The sequence below is a fragment of the Carcharodon carcharias genome, chromosome 11 (genome assembly GCF_017639515.1).
Source record: "Carcharodon carcharias isolate sCarCar2 chromosome 11, sCarCar2.pri, whole genome shotgun sequence".
In the NCBI taxonomy this organism is placed as follows: domain Eukaryota; kingdom Metazoa; phylum Chordata; class Chondrichthyes; order Lamniformes; family Lamnidae; genus Carcharodon; species Carcharodon carcharias.
Window position 1 is genome coordinate 6,823,414 of NC_054477.1, and position 21,234 is coordinate 6,844,647.

Below are 21,234 nucleotides of genomic sequence, written 5' to 3' on the forward strand. Positions count from 1 at the left end.
GTCCATGTGGTATAGGTACACCCACAGTACTGTTAGGAAGGGAGTTCCAGGATTTTGACCCAGCGACAGTGAAGGAACGGCGATATATTTCCAAGTCAGAACAGTGAGTGACTTGGAGGGGAACTTGCAGGTGATGGTGTTCCCATCTATCTGATGCCCTTGTCCTTCTAGATGGTAGTGGTTGTGGGCTTGGAAGGTGCTAACAAAGGAGCCTTGGTGAATTTCTGCAGTGCATCTTGTAGATGGTACACACTGCTGCTACTGTGCGTCGATGGTGGAGGGAGTGAATGTTTGTGAATGTCGTGCCAATCAAGCGGGGCTGCTTTGTCCTGGATGGTGTCAAACTTCTTGAGTGTTGTGGGAGCTGCACATCTAGGCAAGTGGAGAGTATTCCATCACACTCCTGATTTGTGCCTTGCAGATGGTGGACAGGCTTTGAGGAGTCAGGAGGTGAGTTACTCATCGCAGGATTCCTAGCCTCTGACCTGCTCTTGTAGCCACAGTATTTATGTGGCTAGTCCAGTTCAGCTTCTGGTCAATGGTAACCCCCAGGATGTTGGTAGTGGAGGATTTAGTGATGGTAATGCCATTGAACGACAAGGGGTGATGGTTGGATTCTCTCTCATTGGAGATGGTCATTGCCTGGCACTTGTGTGGCATGAATGTTACTTGCCACTTGTCAGCCCAAGTCTGGATATTGTCCAGCTCCTGCTGCATTTGGACATGGACTGCTTCAGTATCCGAGGAGTTGTGAATGGTGCTGAACATTGCGCAATCATCAGTGAACATCTCCGTCTCTGACTTTATGATGGAAGGAAGATCATTGATGAAGAAGCTGAGGATGTTTGGTCCTAGGATACTACCCTGAAGAAATCAAATATTCTCCCTCCCTTCTCCAAGGAGAACAGTGTTGGCTTCTCCAATCTATCCATCTAACTGAAGTATCTCTTTTCTGCACTCTCTCTGGTCCCATCCGGTGTGAAGTATGGTGCCCAGAATTTGATGCCATAATCCAATTGAGGCCAAACCAATGTTTTCATACAGGTTTATGATAGCTTCCTTCTGTTTACCTGTATTTATAAAGCCAGGCTCCTGCATGCTTTATTTTGTGAAATTGTAGCCAGCACACTCAAGTCTAAGTGATTAATGTAGTATTGCTAAAGAAGAGACATGTCTAAGCTTTTCATCTAACACTTATCAGGACATTTCACAAGAATACCAATGTAAGTGGAAAACAACAATTTATACTGTATGTGGAGATTGCTCATTGGTTGGCAAATGGTGTTGCCATGGTAAATGCACCAGTGACCGTGACTGGCAGTTAACTGCCAAACATTGTTTGAGATTTAAACTAGGCAGCTTGATTGGTCAAGGCAGGGTGAAGCCATGAGGTGATGCATTTTGGTCAGAAGAACATGGACAGACAATATAAAATAATGGGTTAAATTTTGAAGGGGGAACAGGAGCAGAAACACCTGGACGTATATGTGCACAGATCATTTGACGGTGTCTTATGAAGGATCGATGGAGAGAGCAGTTAATAAAGCATATAGTATCCTGGGCTTTATTAATAGGGGCAGAGAGTACAAGAGCAGGGAGGTTATGCTGAATATATATAAGACACTTGTGAGACCTCAGCTGGAATATTGTGTACCGTTCTGGGTACCACACTATAGGAAGGATATGAACGCGTTGGAGAGAGCGCAGATGAGGTTTACAAGAATGGTTCCAAGGATGAGAAATTCCAGTTACGAAGATAGATCAGAGAGGTTGAGACTGTTCTCCTTGGAGAGAAGGCGGCTAAGAGGAGATTTGATAGAGATGTTCAAAATCATGAGGGGGCTGGATAGGGTAGAAAGGGAAAAACTGTTCCCACTCATAAAAGGATCAAGAACGACTGGGCACAGATTTAAAGCGATTTATAAAAGAAGCAAATGTGATGTGAGAAGAAACTTTCACACAATGAGTGGTTTGGGTGTGGAATGCACTGCCTGGAAGTGTGGTGGAGGCAGGTTCAACTGAGGCATTTAAGAGGTCATTGTTTGAACAGGAACCATCATCTAATGTGTAAGGGTACGGGGAAAAGACAGGGCAATGGCACCAGGTCATAATGCTCATTTGGAGAGCTGGTGCAGACACGATTGGCCGAATGGACTTCTGTGCTGTTAAGAGTCTGTTATTCTTCACATACAGTATAAATAATTGTTTTTCCCCTTATCAGGGCACTTGGCAAGAATACCAATAAGAGTGCAAGACGAAAAGCTTTGTGATAGACTGTCCACCAATATTTGTTACAAGCCCACCAACTCCCACAGCTAGCTCAAATATACCTCCTCACACCCCGCTTCCTGTAAGGATTCCATCCCATTCTCTCAGTTCCTTTGCCTCTGTCCCATCTGTTCTAATGATGCCACTTTTGAAAATGATGCTTCTGGCATGTTTTCCTTCTTCCTTAACCGAGGTTTCCCACCCACAGTGGTTGACAGGGCCCTCAACCGTGTCCGACACATCTCCCATGCCTCTGCCTTCACACCTTCCCCTCCCTCCCAGAACCATGATAGGGCCCCCCCTTGTCCTCACTTTTCACCCCTCCAGCCTCCGCATTCAAAGGATCATCCTTCCCTATTTCTGCCAACTCCAGCATGATGCCACCACCAAACACATCTTCCACCACCCCCCCCAAAACTGGTCAGTATCCCTCTGGGGTAGCCTGGCCCACTCCTCCATCACCCTCAACACCTCAACCCCTTCCCATGCAACAGCAGAAGGTGCAACACCTGCCCCTTTACCTCCTCCCTCCTCACCGTCCAAGGGCCTAAATACTCCTTTCAGGTAAAGCAGTGCTTCACTTGCACCTCCTTTAACTTGGTCTACTGCATTCGCTACTCCCAATGCGGCCTCCCCTACATCGGGGAGACCAAACCCGGACTGGGTGATCGCTTTGTGGAACACCTTCGGTCTGTCCGCAAGTGTGACCCAGACCTCCCTGGCGCTTGCCATTTCAACTCCACCCTGCTCTCATGCCCACATGTCTGTCCTTGGCCTGCTGCATTGTTCCAGTGAAGCTCAAAGCAAACTGGAGGAACAGCACCTCATCTTCCGACCTGGCACTTTACAGGCTTCCGGACTTAACATTGAGTTCAACAACTTTAGACCAAGAACTCCCTCCTCCATCCTTACCCCCTTTTTAAATTTTTTTCTACATTCATTTTTATTTTTTATCCACTTAATTTTATTTTTATTCATTTATTGATGGTTTTATTCCCTTTTTAAACCCATTTTCTATCCTGTTTCCCCCGCCACTACCCACTCCCCCACCCCCCCCCCCCCTTTGCTTTTAAGTTTGGATGGTTTCTTTCTTCAGCTATACTCAAGTTCTATACTACCAAATGACTCTTCATTAGGTCTAGAAAAGCAGTGGACCTAATACTGATCGGTTTAAGAGGACTAGCTTGTTAGCAGGCCTACGGGAGACAGAATGGTTGAGGTTAAATTAAAAGGCTAGCACAAACGGAACGGGCCGAGTGGCCCGCTAGCGCTGTCAGATTGTGCACCCAATGCTGCTATTTCGTTTCTTGCCTGTAGCAAAGATGGCGGCGCTGGGTGCAATTTGTCACAGGCTGGCAACGGCCTCCCCCCCCACTGGAGCTGCGCAGGCGCAGTTAGGCGTGGCCCAGGCGGCGCAGGGAGGGGTGTGCGCAGGCGCAGTAGAGGCTGGGGCAAGGGGGCGGGTCGGCGGGAGCTCGAGCGCCGCGGCCTGAGGGAGAGGGACGGGGACACGGAGCGGAGAGCCCAGGCCCCAGGCCCACAACAAACCCCCAGCGAGAGGGCAGGAGCCCCACACCAGGAGCCGCACGAATGGAGGCCGGGGCGGCCTTCCTGGCCTGGCTGCTGTGCGCAGCGTTTCTGAGGCGGAGCGGGGCCACCCTGGAGGAGGTTGCCGGGGCAGGTGAGGGCCTGGGCGGTGCGGAGAGTCCAAAGGACAAGGGCCGAGGCCTCGGCATATACCCCGGGGTGGGCAGGGTCTGTGCGTGCCCCGGGGGAGGAGGGGAGGGGGCAGGGTCTGCGCGTGCACCGGGGGAGGAGGGGGGGGGGGGGGGGGCAGGATCTGCGCGTGCACCTGGGGAGTGGAGTCAGGGTCTGCGCGTGCACCCGGGGGAGGGGGCAGGGTTTGCACGTGTACCCGTGGGAGAGGTGGGGGCAGGGTCTGCGCGTGTACCCGGGGGAGGGGGCAGGGTCTGCGCGTGTACCCGGGGGAGGGGGCAGGGTTTGCGCGTGCACCCGGGGGAGGGGGCAGGGTCTGCACGTGTACCCGGGGGAGGGGGCAGGGTTTGCGCGTGCACCGGGGGAGGGGAGGGGGCAGGGTCTGCGCGTGCACCCGGGGGAGGGGGCAGGGTTTGCACGTGTACCCGTGGGAGAGGTGGGGGCAGGGTCTGCGCGTGTACCCGGGGGAGGGGGCAGGGTCTGCGCGTGTACCCGGGGGAGGGGGCAGGGTTTGCGCGTGCACCCGGGGGAGGGGGCAGGGTCTGCACGTGTACCCGGGGGAGGGGGCAGGGTTTGCGCGTGCACCCGGGGGAGGGGGCAGGATTTGCGCGTGCACCCGGGGGAGGGGGCAGGGTTTGCGCGTGCACGCGGGGGAGGGGGCAGGGGTTTGCGCGTGTACCCGGGGGAGGGGGCAGGGTCTGCACGTGTACCCGGGGGAGGGGGCAGGGTTTGCGTGTGCACCCGGGGGAGGGGGCAGGGTCTGCACGTGTACCCGGGGGAGGGGGCAGGGTTTGCGCGTGCACCCGGGGGAGGGGGCAGGGGTTTGCGCGTGTACCCGGGGCCAGGGCAAAATGCTACCCCCCACCCCTGGTCAGTCTGAACACCTTGGATAGGGCTGTACCCTTGGGTTCTGAAGGTCCTCTGCAGATTGCTGACATTGTAGCAGCGCCGATCACATTGTAATATTGGTATTTCCTCGTTGTTCATGTTTCTAAGAGTGGTTTGAGATGGATGCTTTTATTGTGGTTAGTAGATGCTTATTCATTGTGTGTTGTGCAACTTGAGGATTAGTTCCTGGGATGGGGGTTTTAGCTAAAAGGTTTCATTGGGGAAGCTGGGGTTGTTCTCTTTAGAGCAAAGGAGGTTGCAGGAAGATTTGACAGGTATACAAGATTATAAGTTTGGATAAAGCAGACAAAGAACAAATATTCCCATATAGCTGATGCTACAAGGACTCTGAGAGACAAATGTAAGATTTTGGGTAAGAGATGTGGGGGAATACGAGGAAGAACCTTTTTATGCAGCGAGTAATGATGACCTGGGACCCTGCCTACAAGGTTGGTGGTAGCGGAGAAGATGAACAATTTGAAAAAGAAATTGGCTGGGCACTTGAAGGAATTAAACTTCCAGGCCTGCGGGGAGAGAGCGGGGCAATGGGACTGACTGGATTGCCCCACAGAGAGCCAGCATAGACTCTGGGTGAATGGACTCATTCTGTGCTGTAGCACTGCTGTGTCCTGATAGATGTGTACACACAAGGTAGGGGCACATTTAGATGCCAGGGACGTAGTGCCTGATACACGTGGAACTGTAGCTAGGTCTGGAAGCCAAGTTGTTGTTTGTGGTGCAGGTATCGAGGCAGCTGTGCACAGTGCCGGACAGGCTGGGAGCAACCTTCCCTTTCATTTCTATTATTGTTCATGGCTATTCATTTAAGTGCATGACTCCTTAAATATTATGGTGCAGCCGCACAAGAGCAGCAGCCTAAATGAGTTGACTTGAGCCCATCCTGGGTGGGTACCTCCAAATTGCTGCAGCTTGGAGGAAACATTGACTGAGAGCAGTTGAACAAAAATGCTAGAAATCTGAAATAAAAGTAACATGCTGGGAACACTCAACAGATCTAGCAGCATCTGTGGACAGAGAAAGCGAGTTAACATATCAGGTCGTTGACCTGTGCGAACTGGAAGAAGTTGGAGATGTAATGGGTTTCAAGCAAGTCAAAAGGTATGGAAGGAGAAGGAGAGCCAAAAGGAAGGTCTGTGGTAGATTGGAAGAGAGGAGAGATTAAGTGTCAAAAGGGATAATGCCACAAGGTGAAACAAGATGCTAGTGGGTGCCTTTCACATTGCCCCATCATCTGTTTTGTCACTTAATCTCTCCTGACTATCATAGACCTTCCCTTTTGTTGTTCCCCCGCTTGCCTCCTTTTCCCTGCCTCTAGACTTGTTTCAAACCTGTTACATCTCTTAACTTTTTCCAGTCCTGACAAGAGGGCATTGACCTGAAGTGAAAACTGATTCTCTCTATGGACACTGCCCGAGCTGCTGAACGTTCTGAGAGTTTAAATAATACAGCTTGGTCAGAGTCTGCACCCAGTACTGTATGTATAGAGAGCCAATTACAGGCCATGTACACCGAGTTGGCACAGTGAGGGAGCAGCAGTTGCACCTGAAACTCATTGCAAGAGTCTTTTTTATTTACTGCACTACACACACACACACACACACACACACAAACACACGCACACAGCTGCACTCTTTGCAGTCTCAGTAAAGCTGGAATATGCAGTCCACACACAGCATTTTCATGGGATTTTGGTCAGGCAGTAGCTATGGAGAGAGAAACAAAATTGACATTTCAGGTCAATGTCCTCTTGTCAGAATTGAAAAAAGTTAAAGATATAACAGGTTTAAAACAAGTCGAGGGGCAGGGAAAAGGAGGAACAGAGGAAAAAAACAAAAGGAGGGATTAAATGGCAGAAAGGGGTGATGGGGCAATGTGAAAGGCACCCACTAGCATCTTGATTTGTCAGGAACCGTTATCCCTTTTGTAATTTACTCCCTCCTGTCTTCCAGTCTACCACCGACCTTCTCTTTTGTTCTTTCCTCTCCTTCCCCTCTTAACTCAGAAGAAAGTCATCATCAATGTTGTGCTGCTGTTTGCTTTTCTATCACCACTGTCTGTGTCTGCTCTCATAGGACCAGAAAGAGGCCATTCAGCCCCTCGAGCCTGTTCTGCCATTCAGCGGGATCATGGCTGATCTGCAGCTTAACTCCATGTACTGACCATTACCCCATATACCTTAATAGCTTTGGATAACAAAAAATGATCAAACTCAGTTTTAAAATTAACCAAGGGCTGCTAGCATTGTCCCGTTATTAAAAAAGGGAGAAAGGGGTAGACCAGAAAATTACAGGCCAGTCAGTCTAATCTCAGTGGTGTGGGAGTTACTAGAAAGAACTCTGAAGGATAGAATATATCTGCACTTGGAGAGACATGGATTAATCAGGGATAGTCAGCATAGATTTGTTCAGGGAAGGTCATGTTTGACAAATTTGATAGAATTTTTTGAGGAGGTAAACAGGAGTGTTGATGAAGGTAATGCATTTGATGTGGTCTACATGGACTTTAGCAAGCCTTTATTAAGGTCCCTCATGGCAGACTGATCAAGAAAGTAAGAACCCATAGGATCCAAGGCAAAGTGGCACGTTGGATCCAAAATTGGCCAAGAGGCAGGAAACAGAGGGTGATGGTAGAGGGATGTTTCTGTGACTGGAAGTCTGTTTCCAGTGGGGTTCCACAGGGCTTGGTGCTTAAACTAACTTGATAGGGGGATGGGATCCTGAGAGGAGGTTCAGCAGGGGGAAATGCACAGCCTAAACTAGAAGAGAGAGCAGGCGAGTCTGGAAGGCATAGACATTATAGGCCAGTTAAGGCACAAGGGTGTTTGACCATGTTGGATGGTATTTATTTTAATGCAAGGAGCCTGTCGAATAGGGCAGATGAGTTGAGGGCACAAATTAATACATAGAAGTATTATGTCATTGCTGTCACAGAGACATGGTTGAGAGAGGAGCTGGATTGATAGCTCAGTATTCCAGGAGAGAGGGTCTTCAGGTGAGACAGGGAAGGAGTTCAAAGAGGAAGGGGTATTGCAATATATTCTCCCTGTAACCTTTGATCCCCTTACCAATCAAGAACCTATCTATCTCGGTCTTAAATACACTCAATGACCTGGCCTCCACAGCCTTCTGTGGCAATGAATTCCATAGATTCATCACTCTCTGGCTAAAGAAGTTTCTCCTTATCTCTTTCTAAAAGGTCTTCCCTTTACTCTGAGGCTGTACCCTTGGGTCCTAGTCTCTCCTACTAATGGAAACATTTTCCCATGTCCACTCTATCTAGGCCTTTCAGTATTCTGTAAGTTTCAATCAGATACCCCCCTCATCCTTCTAAACTCCATCGAGTATGGACCCAGAGTCCTCAAACGTTCCTCATATGTTAAGCCTTCTATATCTATATCTTCCTGTAGCCCAAGACACTCAACCTCACAGTTAAGCACCCGGCCAATCTTTGTGTCATCCGCAAACTTACTAATTCTACTCCTAACATAGTCATCTATGTTGTTTATATAAGTGACAAATGATAGGGGACTGAGCACAGATCGCTGTGGTACACCACTGGACACTGGCTTCCAATCACTAAAGCAGCCTTCTGTCATCGCCCTCTGTTTCCTGCAACTAAGCCAATTTCGAATCAAATTACCCTGTATCCCATGTGCATTTGCCTTCTTAAAAGTCTCCCATGTGGGACTTGTCAAAGTTTTTGCTGAAATCCATATAAACTACATCAACTGCACAACCCTCATTTACACACCTGGTCACCTCCTCAAAAAATTCAATCAAATTTGTTAGGTATGACCTCCCTCTGACAAAGCCATGTTGACTATCCCTGATCAATCCTTGCCTCTCCAAGTGGAGACAGATTCTTTCCTTCAGAATTTTCTCCAGTAGATTCCCTACCACTGACGTGAGACTCACTGGTCTGTAGCTCCCTGGCTTATCTCTACAACCCTTCTTAAATAGCTGAACCACATTAGCTGTTCTCCAGTCCTCTGGCACCTCCCCCGTGGCCAGAGAGGAATTAAAAATTTGGGTCAGAGCCCCTGCGATCCCCTCTGTTGTCTCCCTCAGCGGTCTGGGACACAAATCATCCGGACCTGGAGATTTGACCACATTTAAGCCTGCCAACACCTCCAATACCCTGTCACTCCCTATATCAATTTGCTCAAGAACCTCTCAGTCTCTCTCCCTGAGTTTGATACCTTCATCCTTATTCTCTTGGGTGAAGGCGGATGTGAAGTATTCATTCATCACTCTAGCGATGTCCTCTGGCTCCACCCATAGATTGCCCCCTTGGTCCCTCATGGGCCCTACTCTTTTCCTGGTTATCCTCTTCCCATTGATATACTTATAGAATATCTTGGGATTTTTGCTACTTTTACCAGCCAGTGCTTTCTCATATCCCCTCTTTGCCTTACTAATTGCTTTCTTATGCTCTGCCCTGCACTGTCTGTACTCCACTAATGCCTCTGCTGATTTGCTCCCCTTGTACTTGCTAAAAAGCCTCTCTTTTCCTTCTCATCGTAACCTGAATATTTCTGGCTCTCTGGGCTTGTTACTCCTTCCTATCACCCCAGAGGGAACATGTTGGGCCTGTACCCTCCCCATTTCCTTTTTAAACGCCCCCCTCTGTTCTTCTGTAGATTTCCCCACAAGTAGCTGTTCCCAGTCTACCTTGGCCAGATCCTGTCTTATTTTACTAAAATCCACTCCCCCAATCCAAAACATTTTTTTGCAACTTGTCTATTTCTTTGTCCATAACAAACTTAAACTGTACAACGTTGTGCCCTTAACACTATGTCTATCCCAATTAATGTTGGGAAAATTGAAATCACCTAATATACTTACCCTATTGTTATTGTTTTACACATCTCCGCAAATTGTGCACATATTTGCTCCACAATTTCTCACTGACTATCTGGGGATCTCTAATAAACACCTAACAATGTGGCTGCCCCTTTTTTACTCCTAAGCTCCACCCACAAAGCTTCATTCGATGCCCCCTCCAAGATATCATCTCTCCTTACTGCAGTAACTGACTCCTTAACTATAATGCAATGCCTCCTCCTCTTTTACCCCATGTCCCGGTCAAAGATTCTATATCCCAGAATGTTGAGCTGCCAATTCTGCCCCTCCCTCAACCACATCTCAGTGATGGCTACTCTATCACAATTCCACGTGTCAATCCTCACCCTTAACTCATTCATTTTACCTGTAATACTCCTGACATTAAAGTAGAGGCCATCCAGCCTTGCCTTATTCCCTTGAAACTTAATGCAGCTGTACTCCCTCTGACTTGATTGTTTTACTGTATTATGATGTGTCCCTGTTCTGCTAACATTCTGTGTCCCCTCTCCCTGCATAATTAGTTTAAACTCCTCCCAGCAGCACTAGAAAACCTGCCCACAAGGATGTTAGTCCTGCTCTGGTTCAGATGTAGACCGTCCTGCTTGTACAGGTGCCACCTTCCCCAGAAACAGTCCCAGTGATCCAGGAATCTAAAACCCTCCCTCCTGCACCAACTTTTATGCCATGTATTCATCTGCGCTATTCTCCTATTCCTGAGCTTGCTAGCATGTGGCACTGGGAGTAATCCACAGATTACAACCCGAGAGGTCTTGCTTTTTAGTCTACTGCCTGATTCCCTGAATTCTTGATGCAGGCCCTCATCCCTCTTTCTATCTGCATCATTGGTACCAACATGTACCATGACCTCTGCCTTATCACCCTCCTCCTTCAGGATGCCCTGCAGCTATTCAGTGACATCCTGGACCCTGGCACCAGGGAGGCAACACACCATCCTGGAGTCACATTGACGGCCACAGTAGCGCCTATCTATTCCCCTGACTATAGAAACCCCGATTACCTTTGCTCTTCGTCTCTTCCTCCCCTCCTGTACAGACAGGCTACTTATGGTGACAGAAGCTTGGCTCTGTCTGCACTCCCTGGAGGAACCAGCGCTCCCATCTGCCTCCAAAATGGAATACCGATTTGCGCGTAGGACCCCAGGGGACTCCTGAACTACCTGCCTTTTCCTCTTGGACTGCCTGGTGGTCACCCATTTCCTTCCTTCCTCAGGTCCCTTCAGCTGCGGTGTGACCACCTCTCTAAACGTGCTATCCATGATGCTCTCAGACTCGCGGATGCTCCACTGTGTCCCCAGCCGCCGTTCCAGCTCTGAAACCCAAGCTTCCAGGAGTTGCAGCTGTACACACTTCCTGCACACATGCTGGTCCCGGGCACTGGAAATGTTCCCGGCTTCCCACATGGAGCACGAGGAGCACACCACGGCTTTGAGCTCTCCTGCCATGACTTATCCATTTAAATTAAACCTTTTAAATCAATTACTCTAGGGCCCTTCTTTCCTGATCCTCGCTACTAAAGAATATACAAACTACAAACCACAAAAATACCTTAAACTATAAGCAATTAAAGTAGTAAGTACATACCTGACCTTATCCACTACTTACCAGTCATTCCTTTCCCTTGTAGTCTCTACTGCAAGACCACGCTCTGAAGATTTAAGAAGTTGGATAGAAAGGAAAAAATTCCCCGATGCACTGAGTTCCCACTGTGCACCAAATTGCCAATACCCACACTCACTCTGGCTGTGTCTCACTCAGGATGAGCTCCATCCCTTATCGTGTGCAAGCAGATATTCACTTGTGTTGCCACAGCCTCCAGATCTTTGTTGACTGGCATGGACACGATGGGCTGAAAGGCCTCCCTGTGTGCTGTAAACATCAATGAGTCTATAACAATTGTTCAGCATCAGTTGCCATTTGTGGAAGGAATTCCAAACTTCTAATCGTGGAAATAGCACCAGGTCAGGCAGTGTCTGTAGAGAGAGAAACAGCATTTTTGTTTTAGATGTTCAGTATCTGCAGTATTTTGATTTTGTTTCAGACTCCTCCCACCCTTTGTGTGTAGAAATATTTCCTAATTTCACTTCTGAAAGGCTGGCTCTAATTTTTAGAATCGGCCCCCCTAGCCCTAGACTCCCCAGTCAGCGAGCGGAAGCAGTTTCTCTCTATCGAGCCTATCTGCATCCCTTAATATGTTGAAGACTTTCAACTGTTTTCTTTCTCTACAGCATTCTACATTCTCCTTTTTTGAAATACTTATTCAGTTCCTTTTAAGATCCTGTTTTTATTTCTGCCTCAACCTCCTGGTTTAACCCTCAGCAAGATTCCTTCTAGCTGTAACTTCTAACTCGTCTGCTTAAGATCCTCACTCAGCCAACTGGTGGAATCCGAATTTCTCTCTTTACCCTTGGAAAACCTTTTACAATTTTCAATACTGGTTACTTCGCCATTAACCAGCTTTGCAGTTTTAGTGGGGCTTTTCATCAGAAATGTAACCTCTCGTTCCTGGAGCTGACTATCATTCCACTCTGCTGAGTGCTTGGTGTATACTGCTGATCTGCTGTCTCCCAAATGTCTCTAGGTGTTTTGAGTAGTTTTTAAAGAGATTGAGTCACCTATATTTATAAGTAAAATATAATTATTGAGATGTGAATTTCACTGGCAAGGCTGCATTTATTGCTCTCTGGTAGTCAACTGTTAATTTGTAGGACTGGAGTCACTTATAGGTTTAGATTGGGTAAGGACGGTGTCGCTGAAGGATGTTTGTGAATCAGCTGAGCTTTTGCATCAATCTAGTCGGCATTTTATCAGGTGCCAGCTGACAAATCAACAGATTTACTGAATCGAATTTTCCAGTGTACCCTGGTGGGATTTTGAACAGGTATTTTGCATTGCTCTTCACTATAGAGTATACAAGTAACATTCCAGAAATAGCTGTAGGTTAGGAAATGGAAAGGAGGGAGGAACTCAGGGAAAATTGCAATCACCAGGGAAGTGGTACTGAGAAAAATATCGGAGTTGTGGACTGACAAGCCCCCGAGTCCTGATGGACTTCATCCGAGGGTCTTAAAAGGAATGGCTAGTGATAGAGCTGATGTGTTCATTTCAATTTTCTAAAATTCCCTAGCTTTGGGGAAGGTTCCATTAGATTGGAAAGTAACGAATGTAACTCCTTTATTCAAAAAGGGAGGGAGAGAGAAAGCAGGAAACTACAGGCCAGTCAGCCCAACATCTGTCACAGGGAAAATGTTAGAAGCTGTTATTAAAGATGTTGTAGCCGGACACTTGGAAAATTCAGGGCAATCAGGCAGAGTCAGCTCAGCATGGTTTTGTGGAAGGGAAATCATGTTTAATCAATTTATTGGAGTTCTTTGAAGAAGTAACAGGTGCTGTGGATACAGGGGAACCAGTGGATGTACTATACTTAGATTTCCAAAAGGCATTTGATAAGGTGCCACATCAAAGGTAATTGCAGAAAATAAAAGCTCATTGGGGGTAACATTTTGGCATAGGTAGAAGATTGGCTAGCTAACAGGATACAGAGGGTAGGCATCAATGAGTCATTTTCTGGATGGCAAGATGTAATGGGTGGTGTGTCACAGGGATCAACATTTTACAATTTATGCAAATTTCTTGGATGAAGGGACAAATGGTATGGTTGTAAATTTGCTGACAGCACAAAGATAGGTAGGATAGTAAGGTGTGAAGAGGACACAAGGAGGCTACAAAGGAATATAGATAGGTTAAGCGAGTGGGCAAAGATCTGGAAATTGGAGTATAATTTGGGAAAGTGTGAAATTGTCCATTTTGGCGGGATGAATAGGAAGAAGCTTATTATCTAAATGGTGAGAGATTGCAGAGCTCTGAGATGCAGAGGGATCTGCGTGTCCTAGTGCATCAATTGGAAAAGGCTAGTATGCAGGTACAGCAGGTAATTAGGAAAGCTAACAGAATGTTATCATTTATTCGAGGGGAATTGAATACAAAAGTAGGGAGGTTATGCTTCAGTCGGTGAGACCACATCTGGAGCACTGTGTACAGTATTGGTCTCCTTATTTAAGGAAGAATTTAAATACATTGGGAGCAGTTCAGAGAAGGTTTATCAGACTAATACCTGGAATGGACAGGTTGTCTTATGAGGAAAGGTTGGTTAGGCTAGGTTTGTATCCACTGGAGTTTAGAAGAGTAAAAGGCGACTTGATTGAAACATATAAGGTCCTGAGGGGTCTTGACAGGTTGGATGTGGAGAAGATGTTTCCTCTTACAGTAAATCTAGCACTAGGGGCCACTGTTTAAAAATAAGGGGTTGCCCATTTAGGACGGAGATGAGAATTTTTTTTTCCCTGAGGGTTGAGAGTCTTTGAACTCTATTCTTCAAAAGGTTGTGGAAGCAGAGTCTTTGAATATTTTTAAGGCAGAGCTAGATGGATTCTAAATAAGTAACAAGGGGGTGAAAGGTTATCAGGGCTAAGCAGGAATGTGGTGTTGAGGCCACAATCCGATCAACTATGATCTTGGAAAAACTCAGCAGGTCTGGCAGCATCGGCGGAGAAGAAAAGAGTTGACGTTTCGAGTCCTCATGACCCTTTGAGAGGACTCGAAACGTCAACTCTTTTCTTCTCCGCCGATGCTGCCAGACCTGCTGAGTTTTTCCAGGTAATTCTGTTTTTGTTTTGGATTTCCAGCATCCGCAGTTTTTTTGTTTTTACAACTATGATCTTGTTGAATGGTGGAGCAGGCTCGAGGGACTGAGGGGCCTACTCCTGCTCCTAACTCACAACCTCTGGATTGCTATTCTCGTAAAATAAACACTAGCTGCTATCTCCTAGTGTTCTCTATTGTTTCCTTCTCCTTATTTCCAAATTTGCTGTGAGGTGGGGAAATCCAGAAAAAGGTGCCAGTTCTTGGGATCTGTCACTACCCCACGCCTGTCGACCTGAACAAAATCTGCATGGCACAGCAACAAAAGTTTTATATTCATTTTTTGGGATGTGGATGTCACTGACAAAAGTCAGCATTTATTGCTCATCCCTAAATGCCCTTTTAAAAAGTGATGGTGAACTGACTTCAACAAGAGGGACAGGATTGTGAATACCTGCGTTATCCGAGAGTGCAGTTATGCATGTACATACGGCGCATACTGATCGGTGGGTTCTCTTGATACAACAAAGGGATTTGCTAGTAAGTCACTGTCACTTCACTGCTGTCATTTGGCCTATTTACAGCATTAGTACACTACGGAAAAATCACATTTAAGCTAAAGCTGTTTCATATTGTGTGCCAATTCTAGTTTGCTGCTTCAATTTGCCTCCGTTGCTTCTAATACCAGTGACAAAGTTTAACAAAGTACCTGACTTCATGTTATGTAGTTCAAAGTGCTGTCTGGACATAATCCTCGTTTGGCAGGATGTGGGGCACAAGATTCACCAGGAGATAGAAAAGGCGTGTAAGAAAGGCAAGGTTACTGTGATCATGGGGGAATTTCAATATGCAGGTAGACTGGGAAAATCAGGTTGGTAGTGGATCCCACAGAAAGGAATTTGTGGAATGTCTTCGAGATGGCTTTTTGGAGCAGCTTGTGGTGGAGCCACTAGGGAACAGGCAATTCTAGATTTCGTGATGTGTAATGAGGCAGATTTGATAAGGGAGCTTAAAGTGAAGGAACCTTTAGGAGGAAGTGACCATAATATGATAGAATTTACCCTGCAATTTGAGAGGAAAAAGCTGGAGTCAGATGTAACGGTATTACAGTTGAATAAAGGCAACTACAGAGGCATGAGGGAGGAGCTGGCCAGAATTGACTGGGAGATGAGCCTAGCAGGAAAGACAGTGGAACAGCAATGGCAGGAGTTTCTGGGAGTAATTTGGGAGACACAGCAAAAATTCATCCCTAGGAAGAAGAAGCATACTAAAGGGAGGACGAGGCAACCATGGCTGACAAGGGAAGTCAGGGACGGCGTAAAAGCTAAAGAGAAAGTATACAATGCGGCGAAGTGCAATGAGAAACCAGGGGATTGGGAAGCCTACAAAGACCAACAGAGGACAACTAAAAAAGAAATAAGGAGGTAGAAGATTAAATATGAGGGTAAACTAGCCAGTAATATAAAAGAAGATTGCAAGAGTTTTTTTTAGATATATAAAGGGTAAGAGAGAGGCAAAAGTGGACATTGGGCCGCTGGAAAACGAAGCTGGATAAGTAGTAGTGGGGAACAAAGAAATGGCGGAGGAACTGAATAGGTACTTTGCATCAGTCTTCACGATGGAAGACACGAGTAATATCCCCAAAGTTCAAAAGAGTCAGGGGGCAGAGGTGAGTATGGTGGCCATAAACAAGGAGAAGGTGCTAGGAAAACTGAAAGGTCTGAAGGTGGATAAATCACCTGGACCAGATGGATTACACCCCAGAGTTCTGAAGGAGATAGCTGAAGAGATAGTGGAAACGTTAGTGATCTTTCAGGAATCCCTGGAGTCAGGGAGGGTCCCTGGGGACTGGAAAATCGCTAATGTAACCCCCCTGTTTAATAAGGGAGTGAGGCAAAAGACAGGAAATTACAGGCCAATTAGCCTGACCTCGGTCGTTGGTAAGATTTTAGAGTCCATTATTAAGGATGAGATTTCAGAATACTTGGAAGTGCATGGTAAAATAGGGCAAAGTCAGCATGGTTTCATCAAGGGGAGGTCATGCCTGACAAATCTGTTAGAATTCTTTGAGGAGGTAACGAGTAGGTTAGACAAAGGAGAGCCAATGGATGTTATCTACTTGGACTTCCAGAAGGCCTTTGACAAGGTGCCGCACAGGAGGCTGCTCAGTAAGATAAGAGCCCATGGTGTTAGAGGCAAGGTACTAGCATGGATAGAAGATTGTCTGTCTGGCAGGAGGCAGAGAGTGGGGATAAGGGGGTCCTTCTCAGGATGGCGGCCGGTGACTAGTGCAGTTCCGCAGCGGTCAGTGTTGGGACCACAAGTTTTCACTTTATACATTAATGATGTAGATGAAGGAACTGAGGGCATCCTGGCTAAGTTTGCAGATGATACAAAGACAGGTGGAGGGACAGGTAGTATTGAGGAGGCGGGGAGGCTGCAGAAGGATTTGGACAGGTTAGGAGAATGGGCAAAGAAGTGGCAGATGGAATACAACGTGGGGAAGTGTGAGGTCATGCACTTTGGTAGGAAGAATAGAGGCATTGACTATTTTCTAAATGGGGAGAGAATTCAGAAATCTGGAGTGCAAAGGGACTAGCGAGTTCTAGTCCAGGATTCTCTTAAGGTTAATTGCAGGTTGAGTCAGTAGTTAGGAAGGCAAATGCAATGTTGGCATTTATTTTGAGAAGACTAGAATATAAAAGCAGGGATGTGCTGCTGAGGCTTTATAAGGCTCTGGTCAGACCACATTTAGAATATTGTGAGTAATTTTGGGCCCCGTATCCCAGGAAGGATGTTCTGGCCCTGGAGAGGGCCCAGAGGAGGTTCACGAGAACGATCCCAGGAATGAAAGGCTTAACATATGAGGAACGTTTGAGGACTCTGGGTCTATACTCGATTGAGTTTAGAAGGATGAGGGGGGATCTGATTGAAACTTACAGAATACTGAAAGGCCTGGATAGAGTGGACGTGGGGAAGATGTTTCCATTAGTAGGAGAGACTAGGACCCGAGGGCACAGCCTCAGAGTAAAGGGAAGACCTTTTAGAACAGAGATGAGGAGAAACTTCTTTAGCCAGAGAGTGATGAATCAATGGAATTCATTGCCACAGAAGGCTGTGGAGGCCAGGTCATTGAGTGTATTTAAGACCGAGATAGATAGGTTCTTGATTGGTAAAGGGATCAAAGTTACGGGGAGATGGCGGAGCAGGCTCGATGGGCCGAATGGCCTAATTTCTACTCCTATGTCTTATGGTCTTATGGTCTAAGAAATGCTTGTAGATGCAAATTACAGCCCTGAAATAGGCCATTCCACCCAACCAATCATTGCTTATGCTCCATGTGAGCAAATAGCCTTAATCACATTTCACCCACCATGTTCTCGTATCTCTATCTCCTTTATTTCTTATCCACTGAGAACCTAACGTTGTGTTGACACAGTTTCTGCCTAACCACTAACCTTGCATGTGAATTCCACAATGCCTCATTTCTGATACGTTTCTCCTGCCTCTTGTGTGAACCCCTTTCACCTTTAAGTTTGTATCTGTGGCCCTCCCTTGAGACCCCTCAACTACTGCAGTCAGTGTGCCTCCCTCTATCCTACCCCATTCTTTCAGCATTTCTTTCATTAAATTGCTCTGTAATCTGCATTGTTCAATCGGGAGAAAAAAGCCTCAATTTTTCCACAATTTTCTTTGTATTTATGTTTTCATATTGTGACAGATGGGCTTGCCCTGCCTCCTAGCATGTCCACACCTGCTGTTTTTGCTCACTTGGAAGATACAGAGGCTGTGCCAGGTAATGTAGTTGCTTAGACACTGATGTGAAGAGTAATGATGACTTTGGCAAAGAGTTCTGCAGATAGTTTGACCCTTAATATTTGTTGAAGTAGCTTGATTAAGTTGAATTATAGCAGCAAAGCCGTTTGAACTTCTTTGGATGGCAAGAATTATTTCAAGTTTGAGCAGCAGCGCGATCCCTCGATCTGTCTGTTTCGTTTGTGTAACATTGCAGCCATGATCTAATTGAGGGCTGAATGGCCTCCTCCTGTTCCTATTTTTAAAAAAAGCTATAATATAAAGGGGAACCCACTGGTACTAGTAGCCGACTCTTCCTGAATCCCAAGATTGGTTTTCATTATATAAAAGTAGGAGTTGTCTTTCATTGAATTTGACCTGGCTGCTCCCCTGCTCTTTAGACTCTGCAAATTGAGTTCATCCAAAACTCTGCAATCCATATCCAAACTCCCAGCAAACCTGGTTCTCCCATCACCACTTGTGTTCAGTGATCTACGTTGACTCCCGGTTTGACAGCGCCTCAATTTTAAAATTCTCATCCACTTGTTTAAATCCTGTTGTGCATTCACCTCTTGTTGTGAACCTAGACCAGACCTCCAAATTTTGGTACTACCCCAGACAAGACACCCAAATTTCGTAACGATCCAGTCTGGGATTATTTTTTAACTTAAAGTAGATGAAATTTGAAATCCCAGTTACCCACTAAGGGAATAAAACCACAGATTTCCATGGTTTTAAACAGACAGAAGACATTTTACTATACAAAAATCAACAAAGCAGTGAATACTCCATCTTATATTCTAACATATAGAATTAACAGGCAAACTGTGGTTGAACACACCACAAACTTCATATTAAATGGCAGACACAACCTGTCCCCCAGATTTTCTCAGCACCCCTACCAGATGTCGGTCATCACTGTGAGTCACAAAAATTCTTTAAAGAATGTCTTCCTTGCAAGGGCTTTCAGCTCCTCTTTCGAGGATATAGCCTCTGATTTCCTTAAACAGACGTTCCAAACTCAGACTGCCCAAATGTCACGTTGCAGTTGCTCACTGTCTACTCCCAAGACTGCGCTCTACTGGATTCATAAGGCGGCATCCTGGCAACTAGTTAGCAGTACGATTCCAGCCGTCTAGCTGTTCTGAGCAGAACACCTTTTCCTTTGCCCCAGCTGCCGGCTTCACAGTGCTATCACTGCCTGACAGGAGCCCCCCAGGGTTCTTCAGGCCCAGAGCTCACTGAGCAGCATGGAGTTAATGGCAGAACTTGAGCTGCATGGAGGCAACTTTATTCTTCATCTGCTCCCCACAGGCTGCAGTTTACTCTGCCCCTTGAAGTGATCGGTGTGAGTTGTTCAAATCTTCCAGCAGGGTTCTGTCCCCATTCCTCAGCAGGATCAAATGTTTTTTAAAATTAATTTACGGGATGTGGGCGTGGCTGGCTAGTCCAGCATTTATTGCCCATCCCTAATTGCCCTTGAGAAGGTGTTAGGGAGCTGCTGCCTTGAACTGCTGCAGTCCATGTGGTGTAGGTACACCCACAGTGCTGTTAGGGAGCGAGTTCCAGGATTTTGACCCAGTGACAGTGAAGGAATGGCCATATGATTCCATATGAAGTCAGAATGGTGAGTGGCTTGGAGGGAAACTTGCAGGTGCTGGCGTTCCCATCTATCTGCTGCTCTTGTCCTTCTAGACGGTAGTGCCGTGGGTTTGGAAGGTGCCGCCAAAGGAGCCTTGGTGAGTTTCTGCAATGCATCTTGTAGATGGTACACACTGCTGCTACTGTGCGTCAGTGGTGGAGGGAGTGAATGTTTGTGGAAGGGGTGTCAATCGAGCAGCTGCTTTGTCCTGAATGGTGTCGAGCTCCTTGAGTGTTGTGGGAGCTGCACTCATCCAGGCAAGTGGAGAGTATTCCATCACACTCCTAACTTGTGCCTTGTAGATGGTGGACAGACTTTGGGGAGTCAGGAGGTGAGTTACTTGCCGCAGGATTCCTAGCTTCTGACCTGCGCTTGTAGCCACAGTATTTATATGGCTAGTCCAGTTCAGTTTCTAGTCAGTAGTAACCCCAGGATGTTAATAGTAGGGGATTCAGTGATGGTAATGCCATTGAGTGTCAAAGGGAGATGGTTAGATTCTCGTTGGTAGTGGTCATTGTTTGGCACTTGTGTGGTGAGAAGGTTACTTGCCACTTGTCCGTCTAAGCCTTGTCATTGTCCAGGTCTTGGGGCGTTTGGACATGGACTGCTTCTGTATCTGAGGAATCGTGAATGGTGCTGAACATTGTGCAATCATCAGCGAACATCCCCATTTCTGACGTTATGATGGAAGGAAGTTCATTGATGAAGCATCTGAAGATGGTTGGGTCGAGGACACTACCCTGAGGAACTCCTGCAGTGATGTCCTCCTTTGAATTGGCACCTGTTTGCATTGCATTGGATTATGATTCTGAAGTACTATGGGGCATCGTTCTCTTCAAAAGGTGCTATATAAATGTAAGTTCTACAGTGGTTCCGGATTGGATTGGTAATCAGCTCATAAGTGAATAAATGGTGGCAGAAGTCATAGGGATTTATCTCAGCATTGCTGTGCTGCTGGTTGGCACCAGTTGTAAAATTTGATCAAAGGTTGCCATTTCCATCCATTAAAACCTTGAACAAAGTGTTCATCGTATGAACTTAATTTTCAAATGACCACTGTGCCTGAACTTGAAAGTAAAACTTAGATATTCTTAAGGTAGCAGGATGGGTGGATGGGCTGTTGGATAGGAGGAGGTCTAAATGTTTAAATAACTATTTAGAGTGTGGGTTTGTGGAGGTATTTTGTGCAAAGCCAGCATAGTAAAAGCAAATAGGGGTGAGGATTCCCTGTGAGGGGTATGCTCCTTGTGTTCAGGCTTTGGGCTATGGGACAGGCTGTTACCTAGTGCAGTAATTTAGTTTCTCCATTAAAGCATTCAGTGGGAACTTAGTCAGTTAACAGGCAGAGGGTTATAGAAGGAAAATGATGAACAGGAATTACATCAGTTGCATTCTTGTAAAT

General features: G+C 46.5%; 1 protein-coding gene across 9 annotated transcripts in view; it reads left to right on the forward strand.

The window, feature by feature from the left end:
- Positions 1-3,724: 3,724 nt before the first annotated feature.
- Positions 3,725-21,234, forward strand: part of stim1b (stromal interaction molecule 1b) — a 163,696-nt gene continuing 146,186 nt past the window's right edge. For 2 of the 9 annotated variants that reach the window (XM_041199070.1, XM_041199073.1), the window contains exon 1: positions 18,170-18,191. Coding sequence is in view for 2 of the 9 variants with exons in the window: in XM_041199071.1 (XP_041055005.1) it covers positions 3,859-3,949 (91 nt within the window). In the remaining 7 variants the exon portion in view is untranslated. Of the gene's footprint in view, positions 3,950-4,989; positions 5,010-18,159; positions 18,192-20,580; positions 20,688-21,234 lie in introns of those variants that run through there. The other 7 variants (XM_041199071.1, XM_041199075.1, XM_041199072.1 and 4 more) reach the window with 7 other exon arrangements.